General features: G+C 53.6%; 1 protein-coding gene across 1 annotated transcript in view; it reads left to right on the top strand.

The window, feature by feature from the left end:
• FAM135B (family with sequence similarity 135 member B) overlaps positions 1–27,454 on the top strand; it is a 47,554-nt gene that overhangs the window by 18,538 nt on the left and 1,562 nt on the right. The window contains exons 5-17 of the mRNA XM_023763903.1: positions 368–541; positions 4,019–4,145; positions 11,440–11,593; positions 12,699–12,748; positions 13,162–13,317; positions 13,997–14,070; positions 14,794–14,948; positions 17,401–19,420; positions 21,510–21,676; positions 22,581–22,672; positions 23,279–23,376; positions 24,995–25,146; positions 26,786–26,896. Of these exons, the coding sequence (XP_023619671.1) occupies positions 368–541; positions 4,019–4,145; positions 11,440–11,593; positions 12,699–12,748; positions 13,162–13,317; positions 13,997–14,070; positions 14,794–14,948; positions 17,401–19,420; positions 21,510–21,676; positions 22,581–22,672; positions 23,279–23,376; positions 24,995–25,146; positions 26,786–26,896 (3,530 nt within the window). The remainder of the gene's footprint in view (positions 1–367; positions 542–4,018; positions 4,146–11,439; positions 11,594–12,698; positions 12,749–13,161; positions 13,318–13,996; positions 14,071–14,793; positions 14,949–17,400; positions 19,421–21,509; positions 21,677–22,580; positions 22,673–23,278; positions 23,377–24,994; positions 25,147–26,785; positions 26,897–27,454) is intronic.

Genomic DNA, 27,454 nt, shown 5'->3' with positions numbered 1-27,454 from the left:
GGTGGGGTCTAGTGGAAAATGCAGACTCGCAGAGGCAGCTCAGTGCTGGCATCTGTCGGGAAATAAAGTGAGTGTGAATGGGGGCCCAGGCGGGGTCCCCCCTGAGACGAGCCTCGGACAGAGTCTGGCTGTCCTTCCATCCTTGGCAGTGGGCTTGGAGGCAGTGACAGCGGAGCACACATCCCAGATCTGCCAGGAAACAGCGGGACGTCTCTCCCCTCCTCCGAGCCTCAGTTTCCTCATCTGCCCGGGGTTGGATGACTGAGGCATGGCGGCGGGTGGCTAGGGTGAGGCTGTCACCCAGATCTGCCTGGACGGAGGAAGCAATGACGCCGTCACTCACCCGAGCCACTCGCTTGCCTTGCAGGCTGCGGGACGCGGCGGGGGCCCCTGTGATCAGCAGCCGGACGCTCGGCTTACACTTCCACCCCCGCCGAGGCCTGCACCACCAGGTGCCCGTCATGTTCGACTATTTCCACCTGTCGGTGATCTCGGTGACCGTCCACGCCGCCCTGGTGGCCCTGCAGCAGCCCCTGATCAGGTATGGCGCCGGGAGCCCGAGGGCACCTGCTGGTCACACCACCATGGAGGGAGCCTGAGGGACACGGAGGTGGCAGCATTGGTCAGCACTGACCAGAGATGCTCCTCCCAGGCTGCAGGGGGGGTGCAGAGCCGCACTGCTGGGCAGGGAGAGGTGGGCGGGGCAGCTGAGGGCACCAGGAGCCCAGGGGGCACAGGCCCGGGTCGGATAAGAGTACAGACCCAACCCGAAGACTTGGCTGCTACGCCTGGCTCGGCTTTGCCTCAGTGGGCCCACTTGAGAAGTCACGCGACGGCTCTGAGACTCCTGCTCTTCCTCTCTAACAGGACCAGGTCCTGTCCATCGAGGTTTCGTGACTCTCAGGGAGGGCAGTGCCGGGCAGTGCCGGGCAGGGCAGGGCAGGGCAGGGCAGGGCTCTGGTGCCTCCCCACTCCAGGAGAGGAGCTCGATGGAAACACTGGCTCGGGCTCCTCCTCGGGGGTAAAAATAGACCTGGCTCCCGCCCTCTCATCCGCAGGAAGGGTTCTGTTTGTTCGCTCACAGTGTCTGGGAACAAAGACAGCCCTTGAATGTCATGGGAAATGCCTGTCAAATAGGGCCAGCCCTGGTTTTTCTAGAAAAGCCATTTCCAAGGCGTCGGGTAAATCCAATCAGAAGAAAGCCGGTGTGAAATGAAAACTTAGCCTAGAAAGACCCGTCCCTTCCTGAGGCCGACAGAGGAGAGACCCAGTTTCACCCTCTCGAGGACAATCGGGTGTCAGTTGAGGGATTCAGATCCACTGAATGGATCAAGACCACGCTTTCATCAGGTAATGAGGCATTTTATAAAAATATATTTCTATTGCTTTCAGAGAGGAAGGGAGAGGGAGAGAGAGAGAGAGAAGCATCAATGATTAGAGAATCATTGATCAGCTACCTCCTGCATGACCCCCATGCAGGGGATCGAGCCTGCACCTGGGGCATGTGCCCTGACCAGGAATCGAACTCTGACCTCCTGGTTCATTGGTCGATGCTCAACCACTGAGCCATGCCACCCAGGCAGTGAGTTATTTTATTAATTTATAGTTTGTCCCCCGAATGTGCCACACGTTTCCTTGCTCAAATATATGCTATATTTCTTCTGGAATATTCCTTCCCAGCAAGCTGGACACTTGCTTCACATCTCAGTTAGAAGCAAATCAGCCTGAAGAGTCCGTTACCCTTGATTGGATTTGTGGTGTCATCAGCAATAGCTATAGAACCACAATGATGACCACGTTAGATTTTATTTCCTTTGTGGTGTGACCGGCAATAGCTACCAGCCTTTATGGAGTCATCTTTCTTCATCAGCACAGCACTTAAAGCTGCACTTGTCTGGCCCCATGAAACCCTCATAATAACCCCCAGAAACAGAGGCCCCGGGATGTTTAAAAACGATTCCCAGCCCTGGCCGGCGTGGCTCAGTGGTTAGAGTGGCAGCCTGTGCTTTTTGGAATCAAAAGGTCGCACGTTCAATTCCTGGTCAAGGGCACATGCCTTGGTTGCAGGTTCCCTCCCAGCCCTGGTCAGGGTGCAAGCAGGAGACAACCGATCAATGTGTGTCTCTCACACAGATGTCTCTCTCTCTCTCTCTCTACCTCCCCCACCCCTCCCGCTCTCTGAAAAAACAATGGAAAAAATATCCTCAGGTGAGGATTAACAAAAAAATAAAAATAACCTACTCCCATGTCACAGAGCTGATAGGCACTGCTGCTGGGGTCGAACCCTGGCTACCTGGGCACACTGGCTGCCTCTTAATACCTGTCCACACTCTACTTGGGCGACATCCCTCACTCCTCATCCTTCCACCCAGTTTGGCTTATAAACTGCTCTACACTCACTGGCCTGAGTTCGCCTCTCATATTCCGCCTGCCTCTCTCTAGCCCAGTGGTTCCCAGCGTGGGGCACACTCCCCACGGGGCGGGGGGCAGTTTGCTTTTTTAAGGGGGGCAATTTGAGAATGAGTTATTAACAGTGAATTTTTTGCATTTCTTATGGTTCTAGGGGCCTCATATACAGTATATAAACATGTTGTGACATATTTATGCATGTCAGGTCTCTATTATATTTTTGAAACTTTATTTGCTATTTCTTCATATCACTTCATATTATTATTATTTTCTAACAATTTCTTAGTGATTTCTTCCTCAGTACTTCAGCTGTCGTTTTGTTCTTTTATTTTTCTCTTTCACGGATGCCATGTTCTTTGGAAGCTTGTTTAGACCAAGTTAATGGCCTTTTCAGCTTCTTCCATGTGACTAGGAGTCACTTTTTGAATAATGAGAATTATATGTCATGGGGGGTGGGGGGGCATCAGGATATTAGAGATGCTTAGGTGGGGCACGGCCAACAAAAGGTTAGAGACCACTGCTCTAGACCAAAGTGTGTTTACCGAGAGGGCTATGTCTTAATCACGTTGCTACCTTAACCCCGACTCAGCCCAGTACATGGCAGGCGCCCACTGAATACCTGACTAACGAATGAAGCAGAAATACAGTGCTTGCTTCATCTCCCCGCCAGCGTTCTAAGCAGACACGGGGTCTCCTGGATTAACACCTTGCAGGGTCCCTCCTGGCACCTGTGCTTCATGATGTCATCTGAGGGTGTTTATCCTCAGGGCCTCTTTGCCATCAGAGGTTGGAATCTCCCTGCAGGAAGAAGAATGCCCATAAAATAGTCTTGACAATGGAAGACAATTGACGTTAGGGTAATTAATAAAAGAGATGGAGAGAAAGAGGCCATGAGAACACAGAGACTTTGTCACTCTATCAGTGGAGGAAAATCACAAAGGTGAAGGAGGTGGTCATGAACCCAACTATGAGAAATCCAAGTGATTGCATCGGCTTCCGAATCCCCTTCCATCTGCCTGTGACCGTCGCCTTCACGCCCATCAGCTGGTCTTCCTGTTGACTTGTTGAGCTGGGCGGGGCCTGTACAGTTGTCCATGGAACAGATTACAGCATCTCCAACCGGCATCGACCTCGTGGGCTTCCTCGTCACAGCAGTCTGACAGCCATGATCCTACTAGGACCGCCCCTTCTATGGGACTTGTCTTGTGGGCTCCCCAGCCATTCCCCCAAGGAACTGACTTTGTGGAATCATCTTTCTCTACATCAGCGGTTCTCAACCTGTGGGTCGGGACCCCTTTGGGGGTCGAATGACCCTTTCACAGGGGTCACCTAAGACCATCAGAAAACACATAATTACATATTGTTTTTGTGATTAATCACTATGCTTTCATTATGTTCAATTTGTAACAATGAAAATACATCCTGCATATCAGATATTTACATTACGATTCATAACAGTAGCAAAATTACAATGATGAAGTAGCAACGAAAGTAATTTTATGGTTGGGTCACAACATGAGGAATTGTATTTAAAGGGTTGCGGCATTAGGAAGGTTGAGAACCACTGCTCTACATTCTCTTTCTCCGTCTCCACTTCTCTCCTCTTCAGTTTTACTCGCCCAGGAAGAGGCTCCTGGCTTGGAAAGGGCAGCCCGGAAGCGGGCCCGGAGCAGTCCAGCCTTTCTCTGGAGAACCTGGTCTTCGGAGCTGGATACTGCAAGCCGACTTCCTCCGAGGTACGTCAGCGTGGGGCTGGGCAGTGGCTCCGAAACCAGCAAACTTCGCTTTGAGTGTGTGTGTTGGGGGGTGGGGGGGGGGTGGGCGGTATTCAATCAAGCGCCAGCTGCTTCAAACGTCCCACGTAGAGAGTCGTTGCTCTGGGTAACGACTGTCCCTCCCTGTCACCTGTCCCTCCGGCCCTTGTTTTAATTGCTGCTACTTCCCTCAGACATATTCCAGCTGCCAGGCCTGGGGCAGACGCTGAGGATCCGGTCTGCATGTGGCACCTCTTTGACCTGGTTCCTCAAAGGATGTGGTTCTCTGGAGGCCACGGGGCATGTTGTGTGGGGCTCCCCGAGGTGGCTTGGGAGTGCCAAGGGGGCTGCCCTGGGAGACTTCAGAAACCTTAGGCCTGTGTGGGTGGCAGCTGGGGTCCCTGTGGCTCACTCAGCCCGTCTGATTCTGTTGCGTCTACGGAGGTCGAGGGTGACCCGCCACATCTCTCCCTCTGAGCTGTGGTGACGGGAGAGAGAAAAGTCTGGTCTCAGACACCTGCCGTACTAAGTACGAGGTGACTTGGGGGTGGGGGGTCTTCGCCTCAGGTTCCTCAGCTCTAACATGGGGTAACTGTGTTTTAGAAAGGGTTTCAGGAGTTCACATGTGTCAAAATAGGACCGAAATAGACTCCTAGCAGGCATGTGACACGCATCCTTTTTAAACATTCTTCTTGGCTATTTTGGGGGATGTGTGTCAGAAAAGACACCCTCGTTTCCCCCAGAGTCAGATAGAAGGCGCGTTTGTGGGTGCAGCTGTGAGCTTGCTCTCGGGGCGCAGCTCCATGGGTGGCTTTCGGGACCCAATTCTCTTCCGTGCGTCATCCATCTGGGCCCATCCAAACCTGCAGGCTCAGCGCTGCACCCACTGCTGCCTGCCCACCTGGCAGGGGCTGCAGGCAAAGAATGAAGCCCCCCCCCCCCACTTCCCTGGGGCTGTGCCTCCAAATCCCTGAGAAGCAGGTGCCTTAGGGGATCGCACTGCAGCCTCAGACTGCAGCCCCAGCAGGATCAGGGAGCAGGAGCTCCTCCCACACCGGCTCCTGTGAGAGGCCTTTGCACAGGGGCTGGTGGTGAGACCGAGCACTGGAGGGAGGGTTGCTGTGACGTGTGTATCCCTTTGTCCCCAGCCCCTCCCACCCTCAGCCCCTTCCAGCAGCTTCAGATTTAGGGCCTGAGGGAGGCTCGCTCTCCTCCCCATCGCAAGCCCGCAGCTTTGCCTGGGGAATTATTTTCCCTCCAACTCCCGGCTTATCTGTCAAAAGGGGTTGGAATGCCTGCCTCACGGGGTTGCTGAGATTAAATGAATAAGCTTATAAAAGCCTTGAGCTTCCAGCCTGGCATAGCGGTGCTCCGGAAATCCCTGGGCTGGCATTATATTCCTTTTAGTTGATCCACATCATTAAACTGGATGATAATTAAATCGGATGTGACTCCAGGAGCCCCAGTGTGGTCTCGTGGGCAGGACACTCGATGAAGGGACTTGGATAATGTAGTTCTGTTCTTGGCTTCAGCACTAACCTGCTGTGTGACCCTGAGTCCAATGCTTGCCATCTCTGGGTCTCAGTGTCCCATGGAAGGGAGATTGGGTGAGATCGCCCTGGAGGCCTCTGTGCTGTTTGCATGAGAGACAGAGCACCCTCACAGAATCGCTGGGCTCTGTGCAATCCAGTCAGCAGACTAGCGGACGGGGCGCACCTGGGCCCGAGGCCCCTCCCTGCCTCTCTGCCCTGGGTCTCAGATCTGCGCTGGCCCCGGGAGAGCAGAGCGGCAGGTGGGGGGCAGGAGGGAGGCCTGTGTTCCACCACCAGCCTCCCACACTGCCACGCCCTGTGCATCCCCCGCCTCCCCCGCCCTGCGCCTCGTACAGGATGTTTCTTCCTCTGACATACAGCAGGAACGCTCCCTGCGTCCTCTGGGCTCATAACTGCTCCGACTGAGCAAATACAAGCCATAACGTGGGCACAGCTGTTCACCGAGCAGTTCAGACTTGACAGGGGTTCCTGCAAAGAACAGTGGTACTCCCGGCCCTGGCCTTGCAGTAAAGAAATCCACATTTAAAGGGACTCTGCACTTCCTTGCTTTGGTCCTTGAGTCTAAATCAGTGAGCCATCTGGGACTCACTCTCCTTCCCCCGTCAGTAAAGTAACAGCAATACTTCGGGTGTCGACAGGCGGGACAGTGCACACCCCGGTGACGAGAGCTGCCGGGGGCAGGTTCCAGGCTCAGCGATTCTAGAAGCCAACGGAGAACTGGCTATTGTCATCCTCCCCTCAAAAATATCAGCGTCCTGTTTTCCCTGAAAAATGAGCAGGGCCTGTGGGATCTTCCCAGCCCCACGCTGGCTGCCTCCAGTCTTCTGCATAATTGAATGTATTTGATAGTTCCGATCATCCTGAGAAATCACTTTACAAATATTGAAATAATAAGAGATCCATCAGAGCACCAGCGGTGCAACATTACCTTTGGTTCCCATGGCAACCAGGGCGCTCCTGTTCGGCGGGGTGGTTATTAATGGCATTTGCCCGGCCGTGTGTTGGGTTGGCTCGGTAAGCGCTCACCCGGGGTGTTTATCATCACCTGCCGTGCGTGCAGCTCATTTCGACTTATGTCTATTGTGGGGATTTTAGAAATGGGTTTTCATTTGCTGGTTTGGTTCTATTTGATTGTTCAGAAGGTATGTGGCCAGCGTCTGGTAAGCAGCTTCTTGGCTGTGTTGCTTCGTCGGTCCTCTGTGTGTGTGTGTGTTTTGGGAAGGCAGGTCACTGAACGGGTTCAAGGGGATCTCTGGGGTGTAGACTCGGTGGCTGTAGGACACCTCAGGAAGCAAGAAATCCAGCACCCAGACAGCAGAAAGGAGGGGGGGTACTCACTGAGCAACGACTGTGCTGCCCACAGTGCTCACTTTTTGCAAGAACAATGATCTCCTCCGAGTCTCCTAACGTCCACGAACCTTTTAAAGTAGGAGACCCATTCTACAGGTGAGCAAACTAAGAATCTGAGAGTCTAGGCATCCTTCCTAATGGTAGTTGTTTGAACCAGAATTCGAACCCAGCTCTAGATAACTCTGGAGTGATTGTTCTCTTGCGTGTATTTGCACTAATGTGAGCTCGGCCCACGCTTGTTCTCATGGTTGATGTATTTAGCGTGGTTGGCGCGTGGCCAATACGGAATTAATTTTCCTGCTCCTGTTTTTACTGGTCTCATTTCCTTTAGTACAGTTACAATTAGAAGTAATAGAAGTAGAATGATTCCTCGTTTTGCTCATGTGCACACAAAAATTGCAATTTGCAAAGCAGTGTTAGAATCCAGGGTGACACACAATCCCTCATGCTTTTAAAATGTCTATGTGGTGATTTTTATGAAACACATACACCTGATCGAATTGGAGAATAGAACTGGTTTTCCTTAAATCAGAGCCTTCCTTCAAATTAGATCATAAAAACAAAGACATTCATCAAGAAAGTGTGGGGTTCTGTGATGCTCTGAAAACTAGATTTGCCTGTTCGGTGTGAGTAGTGGAATGTTCTTAATTAAATATGAAGAATGCCATGTGCCTACGGCTCATGGAATTGCTGAACATTGCACACCGTTTGGGGAGTAACTTTTAACGGAAAAATACATGGAAATGAAATAGGAGCAATGAAAGTGCTGACACTGAATGTCTGAACAGATGGGTTCAGCATTTTCACACGTGAAGTGTTCAGGAATTTCTACCCGACGGTGGTCGCCTTGGCTGAGGATCTGCTGTCTGCAGACCTGTGTGACCAGGCACAGCTGTACAATGGCCTGTGCATGTCATCCAAAGGCTCTGCAGAATCACCTCTTCCAGGAAGCCTGCCCTGCCCATCCCACCACACATTCCTAGCATCTCCTAATGGGACTCCACATTTCACAACTGGGTATTTGTGTCCCAGGTTCCTCCAACTAAAGAATTGTTTTCCTGCCCTAGCCGGTATGACTCAGTGGATAGAGCATCGGCCTGCGGACCAAAGGGTCCCGGATTTAATTCCAGTCAAGAGTATGTACTTCAGTTGCAGGCTTCTCCTCAGCCCCGGCCCTGGTTGGGGCATGTGCAGGAGGCAACCAAATCAATGTGTTTCTCTCATCAATATTTTTCGTCTTTCCCTCTCCTTTCCACTCTCTCTAAAGATCAATGGAAAAATATCCTCGGGTGAGGATTTTAAAAGAAAAAAAAAGGAGTTGTTTCCCCTAGGGCCGTGGTTGGCAAACTGCGGCTCACGAGCCACATGCGGCTCTTTGGCCCCTTGAGTGTGGCTCTTCCTAAGCCTTAGGAGTACCCTAATTAAGTTAATAACAATGTACCTACCTATATAGTTTAAGTTTAAAAAATTTGGCTCTCAAAAGAAATTCCAGTCATTGTACGGTTGGTATTTGGCTCTGTTGACTAATGAGTTTGCCGACCACTGGCCTAGGGGGTAGGGTGTGAGGGGGCGGAGGGCGCTAAGTTTAGAGCAGTTAGGATCATGATGATGATGGAATGGAACTGGCCCTGTGCCTTGCTGGAGAATAGAGAGAAACCCAGTGGGACTCCCAATCATACTTGTAGTCAACGGATGCATTTACCCAAGATGCATCGTTCATTGGCACTAAGATAACTCACAGGAGGGTTTTGAATTATTCAGGGTTAATATGTCAACTTATCTAATTACTAGCGAGTTCTTGCTTTTAAAGGTTTAAATCGGCCCGGCTCTCTCGGGGATGTAGGACTTGAGCGATTCACTAAAGAAAATGCCATCACATATGAAAGGGTTCATATGGATTTCCTACTGATAATAACCCTAAGACTAATGGACCATGCCTTTGTCCTGCTTATGGGAAGTTTTCTTGCCCAAAGAGGGCAGCGAAGGCCCTGTCCAAGGTGCTGAAGCTGGTGAGGGTTGGGAGGAGGTGAACCTGACCCCCTGACCCCAGGCTATTCTGTAATTCCAAGCCCACTGAATTTTTAGGGCACTCTGTTGCTTTGCTTCATAAAATGGAAGTCAATAAAACTGGCCTTGCAGTGACTTGGAGTCAGAACAGTATATTTTAAAAATCGCTGCTTAAAACAGGCTCATACACAGAGAGGAAAGGAAACCACGTTGAGGAATCGGGAAGGAAAACAATGAGCAACAAGGATTGTCAGGCCTGATGCTCAGCCACACAGTGTGCGCTTGTCCTCGGCACCGGACAGAGCGCTGAACTCTCAAAGGGTGGTGAGGACGAACACTGATGAGGGAGGACTTGCTCCTGAGGAGCCCTAAGAAAGTGCCCTTGTGAGCAGGGAGCAGGGCCAGAAACAGGAGGCTCGGGGCTCCTCGAAGCAGGCAGACTAGGGACCCATCCCCCTGGAGCTGACGGCTTTATGAACCCGCTGTCGGCTTTTATTTCTGCTGAGTCACCGCTGACGGAGGCACTGCGGGACTAAATGAATGCCTCCGTCAGTGCACACAGACCCGCCGGGCACCTGGCCGCTGCCAGCCACGGTTTCCGGAGGCCCAGGCCGCGCACCGAGAAAGGCCTTCCCCCGCTGGCACTCTGCTCGGGAGTGTTCCCCCTGCGGCAGAGCGGAGTGGCCGCGTATAAGTCATTAGGCTCTTTGAGCCACAGTCTTTTGATCTGGGAAATGGAAATAGGAGTTTGTATTATTTATTTATTTTTGATTTTATTTTAATTCTCACATGAGGATATTTTTCCATTGATTTTCTTTTAGAGAGAGGGAAAGACAGGGAGAAACATCGATGTGAGAGAAACACATCAATTGGTTGCTTCCTGTACATGCCCTTGACCAGAATCGAACCCAGGACTTTTCAATCCATAGGCTGATGCTGTATCCACTGAACCTAACGGGCTAGGGCTGGATTATTTATTATTTGGTCTGATAAGAAAGAACTTCAAGGCATGAGACGTGGTCAAAGCAAGGAACAGAGAAATGTCCAGAGCATTTGCCAAATTGTGGGTACATGTGTGTGTGCTTTCAGGACACACCTGCACATATGAAGTGCACATGCACCCATGTATGCAAATAGGCATGTGGACATATTCTAGAAGGATCCATCAGGAATGATTTGGTTCTGGGGAATGAGGCACTCTATGTTGTGTTTCCTCAGTAATACGGAGATGTTTACATATTTCTATTCATTTTGAAAATCAGAATTGACGATCCAATGAGATGAAGCAGATGGTAGGACTCTTCAGATGCCTCGTCAGCAGTGGGTTCCTCTTGCTCCAGAGACCTGGGGAGTCCGACACGCACCTGCTTACGTGCTCTGTTAGCTTTTCTACAGCCGTGCTGACGTCCGGTCTGAACACACTGGGAGAGGGGGGATGGGAGGGCGTGGGTCACCCGAGCGCCTGTGAGCACAGACGTCCGAGAGATGGAAATTTTTGCTTATGAAATGGGAAAGTCTTTTGATTCCGGTCCCTGTGTGTAGAACGTGTCACTTAGGTTCAAACCAGAAGGGACCTCAGAACGGGAAACCGGGTTTGTCCACGGCCCTGTGTGTTCACACTCAGAGCCTCGCACAGATGCTCGCCCAACACCAATGACCTCACCTCCCACCTCCTTCCTAGTGCGTGTTTCTCCTTCTCAGCAGGGGCACTACTCACCCCCTTGCCTGAGGGCCTTGCTGAATTCCTCGTCTCCCTGGGAAAAGGAGCCTCCGGCTGTCTGTCCCCATGGCCCAGCGGCTCTCAACCTGTGGGTCGCGACCCCTTTGGGCGTCGAACGACCCTTTCACAGGGATCACCTAAGACCATTGGAAAACACATATATAATTACATATTGTTTTTGTGATTAATCACTATGCTTTAATTATGTTCAATTTGTAACAATGAAAATACATTCTGCATATCAGGTATTTACATTACGATTCATAACAGAAGCAAAATTACAGTTATGAAGTAGCAACGAAAATAATTTTATGGTTGGGGGTCACCACAACATGAGGAACTGTATGAAAGGGTCGCGGCGTTAGGAAGGTTGAGAACCACTGCCATGGCCTCTCCTAGTGGGTTGGGGGGAGGCCGTGCTGGGTGCATTCAGTTGTCACAGCCTGTGAGGCTGGTCACCTCCCCCCCCCCCCCCCCCGTTACTGTGACTGTGACTGTGACCGTCTTCCTGTGCAGGTGGGGAGCCAGAGGCGCGGCACATGGCGGCATTTTTTCCACACACAGGGACGGGGAGACTCGAGCCTTTTGCACTTTCCTCAGGCCCAGGCCATGCGACGGTCCTCAGCTTTGGTTTCTGTCCCAGCAGGGCAGCTTCTATGTGCCCTCGGAGAACTGCATGCAGCGCGCTCACAAGTGGCACCGGGGGCTGTGCCTGCTGCTCCTGCACGCCTACCGGGGGCTCCGCGCCTACTTCCTGCTCATCATGAGGGATGTCCCGGAGCTGCCACACATGGAGCTGGGTAAGGGCCGGCCCAGGGGACACGCATCCCACAGCCCTTTCTCTGACTGCTGGGGCGCGAGCAAGTCCGCACGCTTCAGTAAACCTCCGAGTAACCAGGTTACTCAGGTTGGTATTTCTGTTCTGTGCGTCATTCTAGGAGAGAATCTTAGATGTGCAAATGCAGGAAGAAAAGACGCAACAACTCGAGAAGCATGCATGCATGCATTCATTCATTCATTCACCCACCGAGCATTTATTGATCACCTACTGTATACTTGACACTGTTGGAACATAATGGTAGTTTATAGCCTTGTCTTAATTAGGTGATAATTATGGCATTGCAAATTACAAGAGTGCACAAGAAATAAATATATAAAGAAATAATAAGAAATAAATACAAATATACCCTTTAACATGGATGACCACAGAAACCTCAGTGGCCTCACAATGGTTTTCTGGGGATGGATTGCTTCCTGCCCATCACCAAACATTGTGGAGACCATTGGACCTCTTGATTGACAGATGGTGGAACTGAAGCTCAGATAGGTCAAATGACGGCTCAGGGTCACACAGCAGCGTGTGGCCGCACCATGTCAGGAGTGCAGGGGTCCTGCAGTGACTCCCAGGGTAGGGTCCTGGCTTCGTGCTACTCACTCACAGCAGGTGGAATGTCAGGGTCCTGTTCAAAGTCCTCTAATGAGGCCCCTGTGCCCCTAGACCAGAAGCCAGGTCTTTAGCCTGGGATTCAAGGCCAACAAAAGAAACCCGCTGGGTCCCTCAGCTTCTCTTGGCTCTGCGGCTCCACCTCGCTGGACTTCCAATCATCATCAGTGCAATGGAGATGCAAACCTGTGTCCCACATGTGTGAAGCATATGTGTCTGAGTGTGTGTGTGCACACACACATGTACCTGCAAAGGCACCAAAGAAGGTGGAGTCACTTTGAACTTGCACCAGGAGCCCTTGTTGGCCTTGTGGAGGGTGACATCACAGGCTCCAAGTCAGGTTCATCCCCTTTGCCACCCGGAGCCAGAGGCAGTAGGGACGGACGGAAGGAGAGTCCTCGGGCAGTGGCTGTGTGCCAGGGCGTGTCTGTTTTATTGCGCGCTGTCCTTTCTTTTCCCAGAGTCCCTCGCTGTGGAAGAAACGCTGAATCGGCTGTGCTTGGAGCTACAGGTAATGGGAGAACCGTCCCCTCCAGTCTGAACAGCTGGGGTTATGCCAGGCAGACATGGTTCTCACTTGATAAAGAAATCAGAGCTGAGCTCAGCCGGTGTGGCTCAGTGGTTGAGCGTTGACCTATAAACCAGGAGGTCATGGTTTGATTCCCCGTCAGGGCACAGGCCCAGGTTGCAGTCTCCATCCCCAGTATGGCGTGTACAGGAGGCAGTTGATCCATGGTTCTCATCATTGATGCTTCTGTCTCTCTCTCCTTCCTTCCCCTCTGAAAACGATAAAGAAACACACACACACACACACACACACACACACACACACACACAATGGGGAAGTCGGTAAAGACGCCAGGGAGGAGACTGCAGTCGCTTCCTGGAGGAGGGGCCTTTACCGCCGCCACTCTGCCCCCTCAGATGCTGAACAACCCGGAGAAGATAGCCGAGCAGATAAGCAAGGACCTCGCCTGGCTGGCCTCCCACCTGATGGCCCTGTGGACCCAGTTCCTAGACACGGTGACGCTGCACGCCCACGTGACGGCTTACCTCACGCAGGAGCATCACACCCTGCGGGTGAGGGGCCGCAGCAGTGGGGCTATTGGGCAGAATGGGAATCGGGGTTGACTCTGCAGATGGCAGTGGGGCAGGGGTAGACCACCCCCTGCACAGGCATGAGATGTCTTTGAACTTAGCCTCTCACACCTTGGCTCTGCCTTCATGACACCTCCCTCGGCTGCCAGATGAGAGCAGAGTCCGTCGCAGGGGTATCACACGTGTTTTGAAAAGTATTTTAAAATGTAAGACATCCTTCATGGCGTATCTTTGTGCTGCGAGCTTGGGTGCGCCGTCTCCTCGCGCACAGCGGGAGGACCCCGTGGCTGAGTCTGCAGAGGCTTGGGGACGCCCGTGCGTGGCTGGCTTTGAACATTCTGTTTCGTCTGCATGCATTTATGGTCCCCGTGTTCACATGTCTTACACTCTAGTCGGAGAAATAAGCCTTAAGTAGAAAAATGACAGAAAGCGATGTAAGAACCGCTTCCTAAACGTGCGTTGAACTCTGTCCATAAGCCGTGCTGGGGCGAGAGCTGTGAGTGACAGAGGCCCCTACAGGGGAAGAGAAAGATTGTTCCAGAACTTGGGGGGTGGGCTCAGAGCCTCCCTTTATGGCTGACCTCCGGGACCTTGATGTCCTTATAAACACCAGGGGACACCTGCCCATGAGTGGAATGGTGCACGTGACTCTCGCCCTCAGGTGCGGAGGTTCTCCGAGGCCTTCTTCTACATGGAGCACCACAAGCTCGCCGTCCTGACCTTCCAGGAGAACCTGTGAGTACCCCTCCCGCCCGCGCCGCACCCTAGGAGTCGGCACTCGAGACGGCGTTCAACGCGCCGCCGCCCTTCGCCCTTGGCCGCCAGCCATGTGGGAGGAGGGTCTTCCCGCCTCTGCCCACCGGGCTGCGTGCTCTGCGCAGGGGGGAGGCAGGCGGACCGCAGAGGCAAGGCTGGCGGGGCAGGGTCCCAGCCCTGCCTCCTCATGCTGAGTGTCATTGTGGTTCTACAGACAGAACAGGGCTCCCAGGCCCCCAAAGGCGCCTGCAGCAAGTCCTCTGCAAAAAGCAGTTAGAAGCAGATGGTGTGGCTGTGACCACGAGTATGTGAGACAAGACCCAGGGACTTCGCCGTGGCTGTGAAATGCCTTTAGCATAAGATTTAAGACAGAACTTCCTCATGGAGGGGACTGGTGAATGTTTAAGTTCCCCTTTCTCCAAAATTAAAGAAAAAATTAAAACCTACTCAGAAGAGTCAGAGGGTTGACAGATGGGGTCCTCCCCTCTCCGGGTTCCCTGGCGAGCAGAACAGCGTCCCCAAGACGTGTTGGCCTTGGCCACACAAGTCCCACGAGGGCCACGGGGGCGGGGAGGAAAGGGCGGCGGATAGACAGCAAGGTCTGAGTGTGCTGAACATTCCTGAAGGTTTTCCTGGGAGAAGGGGGCGGGCGGCGAGTTGAAAGCCTGTAACTCTTCGGACGCTCCCCGGCCGTGCCCCCAGGGTGCAGTCGCACAGCCAGCTGTCCCTGGACCTGCGGAACTCGGAGTACCTGAGCACCATGCCCCCGCTGCCCGCCGAGTGCCTGGACATCGACGGCGACGGCAGCACCCTGCCCGTCATCTTCGAGGACAGATACGTGGACTGCCCCGCGCCAGGTGTGTCTTGGTTTTGGAGACTTAAGAACAGCGCTTACCAGTGGGCCCCTGTCCATTGCTCTGTTCACGTCCCCACGGCAGTGGGACCGGGTGAGGGAAAGAGTTTCTTAAGCCCTAGTCGGTTTGGCTCAGTGGATAGCAAGTCAGCCGGCGGACTGAAGGGTCCCGGTTCCATTTCTCAAGGGCATGTTGCAGGCTCGATCCCCGGCCTGGTCAGGGTGCGTGCAGGAGGCACCCATCGCCTGGGTCGCTCGCTTATCGATGTGTTCAGGGCGGCTGCAAGCTGAGATTTGTAGCGTGTTTGAAAAGTCAGGTGACTTCCAGGGCAGCACAGCCTCAGGAAGGAGGATGCATTTGGCTCTCAGGTGAACCCTGCCACCTAGTGTCCACACCGTGTATGACGGCTGCAATGCCGCTCTCGGGTGACCGACTCTACGTCTACTCTCTGCGTGAGACCCTCTGCTCCTCTCATCGTTCCTCAGTCATAGAAGTGAAAGCAGCATGTTGCTCTTCGGGCAGCATCGGGCTTCCTCACTGGCCTCCCTACGTCCCGTCTCAACCGTCCCGGATCAATCCGATCCATCTGTTACGTCTGCTCCAAGGACCCACCAATCACCTGCTGCCTGTACTAGGAGGCCCAGAACCCACATTTACACAGGGCGTTCAAGCGCGTCCATCTAACCGTCTAACCTCACCCCCATCCCCTCTGGCCACTCTTGCTCCATCCACATGGGATACGTGAGGCCTGACCAGACCGTCCCCCCAGACGCCGGGGCCTGTGCCCACGCCGCCCCCTTCCTGGCACGACTCATCTTCCTGCAAGATGGTGGATTCACAATCTGCAGGGTACAGCCCACGTTTCCTTTGGCAGGAGACCCAGCCACCGTTCTGCATATGTTTCTCAATATTTTTTTCAATACATTTTAATTGATTTCAGAGAGGAAGGCAGAGGGAGGGAGAGAAACATCAATGATGAGAGAGAATCACTGATCGGCTGCCTCCTGCATGCCTCCTTCTGGGGGTCGAGCTCGCAACCTGTGCATGTGCCCTGACTGGGAATCCAACCGTGACCTGGTTCATAGGTTGATGCTCAACCACTGAGCCACGCCACCCAGGCCTTACTATTTCTTAAAACCCTTAAAAGCAGAGACTGGCTCACTACTATAACGCATCCTCACTTTCCCTCTCCCAAGCCATGGCCCAGTATAGGGCTTTGCCTGTAGGACATGTGAGTGCACCATGTGTGGGACTAAATGAGGGTGAAGGTGCATTTTTTCCAAACCAATGCAGCTAGTTCCGGAGACTCATTGCCTCGGTTCAGCTGCATCTCGGTTCTCTTCAAGGCATTTATGAATGTGATTCTATGACCACATGGCAGCCACGGTGCTGGCCTTGGGGTGTACATATTCCTAAAACACAGGCTCTTCTCTCCAGTGGGAATAAGAAATGCACCATGGGTTACAGTATGGTGGTAGGCGTGTTACATTACATGTGGGTTATAGCATGGGGGTAGGCGTGTTACATTACATGTGGGTTACAGTATGGTGGTAGGCGTGTTACATTACATGTGGGTTATAGCATAGGGGTAGGCGTGTTACTGTACATGTGGGTTATCGCATAGGGGTAGGCGTGTTACTGTACATGTGAGTTATAGCATGGGGGTAGGCATGTTACATTATATGTGGGTTATAGCATGGGGGTAGGTGTGTACTGTACATGTGGGTTATAGCATGGGGGTAGGCATGTACTGTACATGTGGGTTATGGCATGGGGGTAGGCGTGTACTGTAATGTGTGCAGAGAGGATGCCGGGATACGCAATGAGGACGCCCGGGGGAAGGGAAATTAGCTCAGCCTCTCGAGACACAAAGAACGTGTCCAGGGAAGCAAGAGACCCATTTCCCTACGATCTTCGTCCCAGTCCTTGACCCAACCATGCATTTCACGCCAGGGGGTGCGATGAGGGTCCCGCAGAGCCCATGCGTTTTTATGGGAGTGTCTCAGTGGCTTACTCCATGTTAATGTTCTGTGGGGATTACAATCCTTCAACGTCTATTAAAACCATAAGGACGACTTAAGCTTTTAAAGGAAAATAGAAGACCAGCCCCGCTCAGCCCACCTTCCCCCATCAGAGGCTGGCGTGGTATCGCCTGGCACAAAGCCCCACCCACCTCAGGGTTGGCTTTCCTGGCACTGCCAGCCCCCGGCCAGAGCCATCCCTTTGGCATAAACTGTCAGAGGACTCACCACCAGCACCTGGTTGCATGAGTATCAGGGCCCATGAAACACATTCCATTGTTTGGGAAATGCTGCGGGTTCAGGTTACCTCCCAGGAACCAGGCCTAAGCCCAGCCTCATTTCTCCTGGTACAGTCAGGCGTTTGGACACGTTGTGAGCACAGCTTCCTAAGTTATGGTGCTGCTGCTGCTGCTGCTGTTTCTTTCTTTTTGTAGGGCAGAGTTTGAGTGTTTACCCTAATTTCACTGTTCCAGCCACAAGTCCCGCCCAAATGAGTTTAAAAGACAGAGAAGAGGACCCTCTTGTAAACAGAAAGCCATCTTTTCGGGAAAACCTCATCCTGCCCACCCCGAAACCACCCCAAATGGACTGCGATGAAGAGGTGCTTCTTGGGCCGGCGTCAGAGGAAGAGGTGGGCACCCCCAGTCCTGCGGATGTGCTTTCCGAGTCTCAGGTGTACCTGACGATTGGGGAGTCCCCGGACACAGCGGCTGTGCCTGCAGGTGAAGGTCGCACTGGCCAGAGGGCTGATGTCGGGATGGATTCACTGGCAGATGACGACCCGCCCGGAGGGAGTCCAGGCCCAGAGGATGGCTGGGGCCCGACGCTGGCCTACCTCGAGGTCAAGTCCAGCAATAAGCACCCAGGCCGAGCTGAACCCACAGTGGCCACGAGTGACCAGCACGGGGGTGGGCACTTCCGCGAGAACCGTGAACTGGACAGCACTCTGCCAAGCACAGCGCTGGCAGGCGGGAGTCGTCAGCCTGCCGTCTCGTGGGAGAAAACCCCGCTCCTGGAGTCAAGGGCTCCCGGGAAGGGAGCCGACCAGGAGGCCAAGACGCTGCTGCTAAGTCTGAAGCCCTTCCCCAGGGAGCCTTGCGGGCCACTGAGCTCTGCTCTGAGGGATCCCCCGGAGGCCAGGGCTGCCCCGAGGGACCCGCCCCCAGAGGAGCAGGAGGAAGGGTCCGTGCTGTCCGGGGTCATCAAGAGATCGTCCTCCCTCATCTCGGATTCGGGCATTGAGAGTGAGCCGAGCTCCGTGGCCTGGTCCGAGGCCCGGGGCCGGGCCCTGGAGGTGCCCAGTGACCGGGAAGTGTCACACCCGCTGCTTCGCAGACACACCCCGCACAGGAACTCCCTGGAGGGCGGGCACACGGAGAGCAGCCTGAGCTTGCCCAGCGGGATCCAGGCGTCCCTCACCTCCATCAGCTCCCTGCCTTTCGAGGAGGAGGAGCGGGAGCTGGCGCTGCTCACCAAGCTGACCAAGTCGGCGTCGGCGCCCCAGATCAGTAGCCCAGAGGAGGCCGCTGAAGACGCGGGCGCCGTGCGGCCAGGCGCAGGTCCTGCTGAAACTCCGGGCCAGCTGGCCAGCAGCATAGAAGCCCCAGGACAGGGCCGTCCACCCAGCGATGGGGGATCCAGCATCCAGGACACGGGGGTTGGCCCTTCCCTCGTGGAGGTGGCTCTAGACGCTGACCAGCAGGGCGCGGGTTACCTCGACATCCCCCAGGATAAAGGGGCTCACGCTGACCCTCCAGGGCCCCGCAGACTTGATGGCAGGACTGAGAACCCTCCAGGAGCTGGAACCAAAGGTGTTCACTTAGCAATACCACGAGGCACAGCACGGGCCAGCCCGAGGGACAGAGCTTTTCCTGGAGTGCAGACGGAGGCCCCAAAGCGCATGCCTGCAGACGCGGGTGTGGGGAGTAGCCCGGGGTCCCACGGCGGCAGGTCGGACATGGCGAGCCTCCCTGACCACGCGGTGCCCGCACTGAGTCGCCCGCCCGCTGTGGATGCCGCCGCCCTGGGGTCAACAGGCCAGCGGAGGGGCTCCCCTCGCATCATTGAGGAGGCGGCGTTTGGGAGAGGAGCTCACACCATGGACCGGGGACACCAGGCAGGCGCCGCGTGCCCCGCTGTGACTCACTCCATTCACTCCCAAATCCTGGGACCCCAGGAGCCCAGGGCGGGCACTTCTGCCATGGGGCCCCCCCTCGCCCCCGCAGAGGCCTTCTCTCCCGACAGCCTGAAAGCTGTGGAGGTCGTCAACTTGTCTGTGTCCTGCACGGCCACGTGTCTCCCGTTCTCGTCGGTGCCCAAGGAGACCCCTGCCAGGGCTGGGTTCTCTTCCAGACAGACCCCCCTCCCCATCACGCACCAGCCTCTGGGGTCCTTCGGGGCTGTTTCTACCCATCCGAGCGCGCTGGAGGAAGGCGTCGGCGAGAGGATGTTCAGGTAAGCCGGCCGGCGTCTCACCTGTCCTCACACCGTCTCGTAGATGCTCCCATCTCCTTCTCAATTTCCTGCATCCTCTTCCCAAATTGAGATCTGTCATTTCCTCATTTAAATAAAGTCATATATTCATATCCTGCACGTGAGAAATGTAGAATAGTATAAAGAAGTACAAACTACCCATTGCTCACATATAGCCCCTAGGTAAGTTCTCCCACACGTTTTTCTATTGCATCTATATGTACATATTATTTTTATGCAAAAAAACAGGATAATTCTGTACAAACTAAGGTTTTTCAGCCTAACATGCTGGAAACAATCTGTTGATACATCTATTTTTGCGTGAGCATTTAATGTTTAAACAACACTCCGTTGTATGGATATACTATGATTTATTAACAAAATCCTTGAGAGATGGGCATCTAAGTGTCCTTTTCAGTGTTTATTATGATAGTCACCTCTCTCATGATCGTCATTGCACCTCTACATTTGCATATTTTGAACAGGCGGTCCTTTAACCCTTCAGGGAGTGGGATGACTTTATCAGCTTGGCCTCCCGAGCCCCTTTTGTGCACTTCCTAAGTTAATCATTTGTGTTGCAACGTCCAAATCCATCCCTCATCCGTGTGTGGGGTTTGTATCCCCGTGGCTGCCTCATCCACAAACTCTGTGTTTGATTAAGTACCAAAACATCTTTTCCAAAATGCTGAGGAGTTACCTACTCATGATATTTCAAAAAAAAATTGCATGGGCAGGTAGACTTTGGGTCGCTGTTTCATAAAGATTATTAAATGTCCCATGTCATCAATTATGTGACCATGTCATCATTTTAACAAACACACGGCAGGCGCTCTTTCCAATGTGTGACCAGGGTAGCCCTGACTGCGATTGTGCTCGCAGTGTCACAGGGAGGCAGGGAGGTGAGAGAGGGAATTGAGGGCAGATGGGTAAATGGATGGTTTGAGTGTGCATCACTGAGCCAGGGTGGGGACAGGACCTAGCCGGGCTGGGGACGCTGAGCGTGAATAGAGAAGGTGGCCAGGAGAAGCTTTTTGAAGGTGACACCTATGCTGCTGATGGTGGTGGTGGTGATGATGATGATGATATGGCTAGTAATAGAGACATTTATTCTTCTTAATACGTTTCAAGTGTGTTCTAAGCATTTTGCATAGATCATATCACATCAGACACAAGCCAACTTTACTAATTAGATAGTGATGTCATTCCCTTTGGACACATGAAGAACTGGAATGCAAAGGGGTTAAGTCAGGAGTTCTCAACCTGTGGGTCGCAACCCCTTTGGCGGTCGAACGACCCTTTCACAGGGGTCGCCTAAGACCATCCTGCATATCAGATATTTACATGACGATTCATAACAGCAACATTACAGTTATGAAGTAGCAACGAAAATAATTTTATGGTTGGGTCACAACATGAGGAACTGTATTTAAAGGGCCAGAAGGTTGAGAACCACTGGGTTAAGTGATTGGCCCACAGCCAGTAAACATCAAAGCCGAGACCTTGGCAGTGTGGCTCCTGAGTCCTTGCTCCTAACCACCACCTTGTCACATAACCACGCAAAGGACCCAATAACCCGGGGGGGAGGGGCATTGCAGGCAGACAGACCCGAGTGCTTGAAGGCACAGAGATCAAGCACCATCACTCCTGCAGGGAACTGTAAGAAATGTGTTCGTTTTGGAGACTGGGGGATGGTGCTGGAGAAGCAGCTGGAAGCGCAGCCATGGAGCCTTGTGGGCAAGGCCAAGAAGCGTTCACTCTGGGGAGGTCTTTGTAAAGATTGTGTGGCTCCTTGGAGCTGGGCGGAACCTCACACGTCCTGCTCAGTGCAGGGACCGCATAGAAATGTGCAGAACCCAACCAAAGTAGCCTTTGGTTTTCCCGGGCACTTCCCTGCCTCCTTGTTCAGAACAAAGCTCCCCTCAGTAGCACCCCCCTGAGGCCGCACATCCAGCCTCTGCCACTCGGCAAATTCTTCCCTGTAGATGTTCATCACTCCTGCATCCAGTCAACTCATCCCCAGCTCAACGTGCCATGCAGGGCGTGGCGTGCGATTAATTAGTGTATTCTCCAGTTTCTATCAGGCCAAAGAGAAATTTAAAAAAGAACTGAAGATTGATGGATTTCTGTACAGTGACTTATCGGTACTAGCTTCTGACATGCCGTATTTCCCACCAGAGGAAGAGGAGGAGAACTTGGAGGACGGGATTCACCTGGTAGTCTGTGTCCATGGCCTGGATGGTGAGTTCCAAAGAAAGCTGTCTGACGTGCAAACTTGTTGAGAAAATGAAGTACAAGAATGAGTGAGTGAATGGAATGAAAGAATGAGTGGATAAATGGAATGAATGGAGTTAATGAATGGATAAATGAAATGAAGGAATGAATAAATAAATGGAATGAGGGAAGTAATGGATAAATGGAATGAAGGAATGAATAGAGTAAACGAATGGATAAATGGGATGAAGGAAGGAATGGATAAGTGGAAGGAAGGAAGGAAGGAAAGGAGGGAAGGAGGGGGGAGGGAGGGAGGGAGGAAGCGATAAGTGGAGTGAAGGAAGGAATGGAGTATGTCCTTTGCTTCTCCCTGATCAGCAGCGGCTCATTTCCTGCCCCCGACGGTCCCTATGGAGCAGGTGGCGTCCATGGCCCTTACACCTTCATCACTGTCTCCAAAGGCCACTGTTACTCTAGTGTAGACAACTACACCCGGCCTGGCCCACTTGCGGGCCTCGCTGACTACCTGTCAGTGGCAGAACTAGACAAGCTTTGTGTTAAATAAGACACTTAAGAGGGGGCTTGTAGATGGCATGTTGTGTCATGTCAACCGTTGAGTGGTGTCACTCGCAGAAAGCCCTGAACGAACAGCACTGGCTGTGGAAGAAGGGGAGGCAGTCCGCCTGCAGCTGGTCCTGTGGGGAATGTCCACAGCCATGTGTCTATGGGGCAGGGAGTAATGCCATGGAGGGGGACTTCCGAAAGGCCCTGACCCTGTGGGGGAGGGGGGTGGACTTGTTTCAGTTGTTTATATCATCTGCTCAGCTAACACCCTGGTGCATGTGGGAATGGGGGGGGGGGAGGAGAGCCAAGATCCTTGTGTGTCTGCTTTTGTGTTCTTCACTTTGGGTGGATTTGTCCATCATTTTAGGGAACAGTGCGGACCTCCGGCTGGTAAAGACCTTCATAGAACTGGGACTCCCTGGAGGCAAACTGGACTTCCTGATGTCTGAGAAGAACCAGGTATGAGGACACAAACCTCAGAGCGGGGGGCTCCCCGAGTCAGGCCTCACATGAGCCCCTGAAAGTCACCAGACAGTTTGCGGATGCGCAGATAAGAGGGGGCTTTGCCGAAGAACACGGCAGGTGCTTATGGTCCGAGAGAAAGGACTCGCTTCTCCTTCCGGAGGGCGAGGAGAGAGGAAGAAGTGGGGGCATGGGAGCCGGGTGCCTGGGGCCTTCTGACCCACTGGGCATCAGGGTGGGTGACAGCTCGGAGCATCCGTGCCTTGGACGTCTGTGGGTCCGCCCTGGGGTCTGTCCCTGTCCCTGGTGTCTGTGTGACTTCTCGGCACGTGTTTCCTTCTCTGTGACACGGGACAGCGATCCCCAGGGGACGGCATGTACATCTCCACCTTGTCCCTTCCTCCTTGTCCGTCACCCCCTGACTGAGGAGACTCTGGTGTCCCTGAGTCTCTTCACTGGGGTCCCAATCTGTGAGCCCTCAATGTGGAGTTCCTGTCCATGACCCCAGCATCAGGCTGAGGCCCCCTCCCAGCATGCACCACGGTGTGGATGGAGGAGCCCAGCCTTGCTGGCCCCGCCCACCCATGTCCTCTCCTCTTCCAGATGGACACATTTGCCGACTTTGACACCATGACGGACCGGCTGCTGGATGAGATCATCCAGCACATCCAGCTGTACAGCCTCTCCATCGCCCGGATCAGGTGAGGGAGCGCGGGGAGCAGGCTGGGGGAGGGGGTGCCTCTGAGTGTTTGCTGTGCACCCCTGGGGTGAGCTGACGGTGACTTTAATGGCGTAGATGGCCCGGCCATGTGGCTCAGTGGTTGAGCGTCGACCTATGACCCAGGAGGTCACAGTTTGATACCAGGTCAGGGCACATGCTCCGGTTGTAGGCTCGATCCCCAGTGTGGGGCGTGCAGGAGGCAGCCAATCGTTGATTCTCTCTCATCATTGTTGTTTCTCTCTCTCTCTCCCTCTCCCTTCCTCTCTGAAATCAATAAAAATATATTTTTAAAAACTTTAAAAGATAATAATGGTGTAGACGGCGTTGAGAGCGGAGGTGACATACCCACGTCCACCATAGTGTGTGCGGGAGAAGAAACGTTTGTAGCTCCGAAGGAAGAGACTTGGACTTGGTCAGATATTCCTAAGTTTGAATGTTGGTTCTCCTAACGCCCAGGAGTCCGACTCTGGACTCCACCACGGAATCTCTCCACGAGTTTCTGTCCCTGCGCCTCTGTCTGTGGAGCGGGGCCAGCGCTGAGCTGAGAGGGCAGAGCTGGGCGGTGCCCTGCAGGAAGGGGTGTCAGTCTGTGAGCTGCCTCCGTGGCAGATGACTTGCTCTACGCCTTACACCAGGAAGGGGAGAGCTGACACCTGCCCTTGGGGTGTGGGGCAGAGTGGCGAGCCCTCGACGTGCATCAGCCCGGTTAGTCCTCAGAGGTAAAGTCTCAGGCCCTCCTCCTCTCACAAGTGGGGGCACAGAGGCTTCCAGGGGTCAGGGGGCAACCACAGGGCATGCTGGGAAGAGGCCAGAGGTGTCCCTCTCATGTGACAGGGTTTCCATAGTTGTTGTTGTTATTATTGTTATTATTATTATTATTATTATTATTCCTCACCAGAGGATATTTTCCCATTGATTTTTAGAGAGAGTGGAAAAGAGAGGGAAAGACAGAGAGAAACATCGATATGAGAGAAACACATTGATTGGTTGCTTCCTGCACGAACCCCAACTAGAGCCAAGGCCAGGGAGGAGTCTGCAACTAAAGTACATGCCCTTGACCGGAATCGAACCCAGGACTCTGATCCACAAGCCAACGCTCTATCCACTGAGCCAACCTGCTAGAGCCATAGTAATTCTCTAAGTTGAAAATAATGCTGTGTTGGATCCGTGGTCTGTGGGACCAGGACTGGAGCATGTAGGATGGGTGTCCGCCCATGTGGGCAGGGAGCAGGCGGTGATGAGTGTCTAGCGGGGGAGTGAATGATGAGTGAATGACAGGGGAGAGGGCCTCATGGGAGATGGGATTGCATTCTATGGATGACCAGGGCGGTTCAGTGCTCAGAAAGGACACCCAAGTGGACGAGAGAAGACATAGGGACGGGGCCGGAAGCTGGGCAAGATGCCCACATGTCTCTCCAGACCACACTGGGCACAGGAGGGTCCACTCATGAAGACCCGGCTGGAGCTCACCCTGGCCAGAGTTGGACACCTGGTGGGGATGGATTAGTGCCCCAAACCGGTGGGGGGTGCAGGGCGCTGACCCCGGCGCTCCCTGCGCAGGATCCTCAGGCTCACTGACCCGATTTCTCTCCGATCAGCTTCATCGGCCATTCTCTGGGCAACATCATCATCCGCTCGGTCCTCACGAGGCCCCGGTTCCGCTATTACCTCAGCAAGCTGCACACCTTCCTGTCGCTGTCCGGGCCGCACCTGGGGACCCTGTACAACAACAGCACCCTGGTCAGTACAGGTGAGACTCTCCCACGCCGGGCAGTGCCCAGAGTTCATCCGGGGCAGAGGGGAGGGGGAGGCTAGGGCAGACGCTGCTCTTATTAAAAATATATATTTTTGTGTTGATTTCAGAGAGGAAGGGAGAGGGAGAGAGAGATAGAATCATCAATGTTGAGAGAGAATCACTGATCAGCTGCCTCCTCACACCCCACACTGGGATGGAGCCCAAAACCTGGGCATGTGCTCTGACCGGAATCAAACCATGACCTCCTGGTTCATAGTCAATGCTTGACTACTGAGCCATGCTGGTTGGGCCAGACGCTGTTCTTGACGGAACCCTGTGAGTGTGGAGCCTCCTCCAGCATGGACGGTGGAGAGAGGGCTGAGCTGAGAAAGGCGGCCTTTGGTTTGTGTTGAATGAGGTTGGACGGGATGGACCCAGGACCTCTTCTGCTTCCAGTTTCCTGGGAACAAGGAGGTGATGTCCCTGGGGTGCTAGCTGGAAAAGGTTCAAAAGCTGATCGTGAAGAGGAGAGAGCATGGGAGTCTCAGTTCGTTGGGGCTGCTGTCGCGGTCACCATGGACGGTCACAGACCTAGAGGCTGGGAGTCGAGGTCTAGGCACCCCAGCTTCACTGTCTAGTGAGGGCCAGGCTCCTGGTTCATGGATGGCCCTCTTCTTGCTGTGTCCTCAGTGGCAGGGAGGGAGCTCTCTGGGTCTCTTCAATTACGGCACTAACCCCACTCAGGAGGGCCCCACCCTCATGGCCCAAGCACCTCCCACAGGTCCCACCTCCAAATGCCATCACATTGAGGGGTTAGTTTTCAACATGTGAACTTGGGGGAATACAACATTCGGTTATGGCAGAGGGGAGAGGCCAGAGGCAGACTCAGCCAGATGCCTGCGGGGGCGGAGTCTATAGTAAGGGCGTTCAGTCACATCACTCCCATGACAAGCCTGCCGTCAAGTTCTAACCCAGACACTTAGTGAGGACTCTTGCCCAGACCTTTAGTCTCTGTGCTGCTGCGTTTCCTTAGTTTTAAAATGGACCGAATGTGTGTATATATGTATGGTTACATGTATGACAAATACATGTGTATGTGTGTATGCATGTCTCTAAACACACACCATATATATGATATGCATGTATGATACACATTTACATGTCAGTAATGATCACATATGTGCACATTGTATCTTGTTTATGTCCTTGCATTTTTATAAAAAAATTGTGGTGGTGACATGATACTCATACTCATCCGTGTCAGTGTCGGCATAGCCACGGGAAGGGGAGGGACTCTGAGATGCGAGGTTGACTTTCGCTTTTTAGACCCTAACTGGATCTGTAAGGAGCATTCTTTATGCGAGTTTGTATTTAGGGTTGGTTCCTTAGCCCGGGTTTAGGGACGGGGACAAGCAGATCGGAGAGTGTGGGAGTTTCAGGACTGCCGCAGCCTGCTGCCATGCTGTTTCACAGGGTGATTTTGTGTCTCTGTCCCCAGTGTGTAAGGGTACAGACATCCCCTTGCTAAATGCCTGCTGCCCTCCTCTGTTTGTGTTGATGAAAAGGCGCAGTTGACTGTTGCTCTCTCCCCAGTTATTTGCCCCCGTGTGTGTGTGTGTGTGTGTGTTTGAGTTTGGTTTGGTTTGGTTCCCAGGCTTGTGGCTCATGCAGAAGCTGAAGAAGTCGGGCTCCCTCCTGCAGCTCACCTTCAGGGATAACGCCGATCTGCGCAAGTGTTTCCTCTACCAGCTCAGCCAGAAGACAGGTGAGTGTCTTCCCCCGCGGTGGGGCCTGAGTGTGAGCTGAGATCCAGTCCGACCCACTGGTTTCCGCCACGCGAAGTGATTCACTCACAGGAGGGTTTGAGCGGAGGCACAGCCTCTGCACTCCCAGGAGGCCAGGAGCCACCCGAGAACTCAGTCTCCCCATGGCGGGTGAAAGGCATCACACCCCGGAGCCCAGGTGTGTGTGCGGGGATCTCTGCAGGAGAGCCCTCGCCTCCCATTCACACGGATCCTTTCCGCACCTAACCGCCCAGGCTCGGGGTCTGGGGGCCACTCACAGCCCCTCCACCAGGTGCAGGTCCACGTACAAAGGGCAGACAAACACGGTACCTTTATGTTGACAGCGGAGGCGGGTCCTTCCCAGGCAGCCCGAGGGCACCTTCCCGCAGCCCCTCCGCAGTGAGGAAGGGCCCAGCGTGCCGAAGGCCCCTGTGTCACGGGAACGGGCGGAGGGCAGCAGTGGTGAGGAGGAGCAGAAGCTAGACTGGCTTCCTCTATCCAGGAGCTTGCTCTGTGTGCCTCACTTCCCCCGATGAGCA

This window comes from Myotis lucifugus, unplaced genomic scaffold (genome assembly GCF_000147115.1).
Source record: "Myotis lucifugus unplaced genomic scaffold, Myoluc2.0 scaffold_307, whole genome shotgun sequence".
In the NCBI taxonomy this organism is placed as follows: Eukaryota; Metazoa; Chordata; class Mammalia; order Chiroptera; family Vespertilionidae; genus Myotis; species Myotis lucifugus.
Note: the sequence above shows the minus strand (reverse complement) of the source record. Positions and strands in the feature narration are given on the sequence as shown.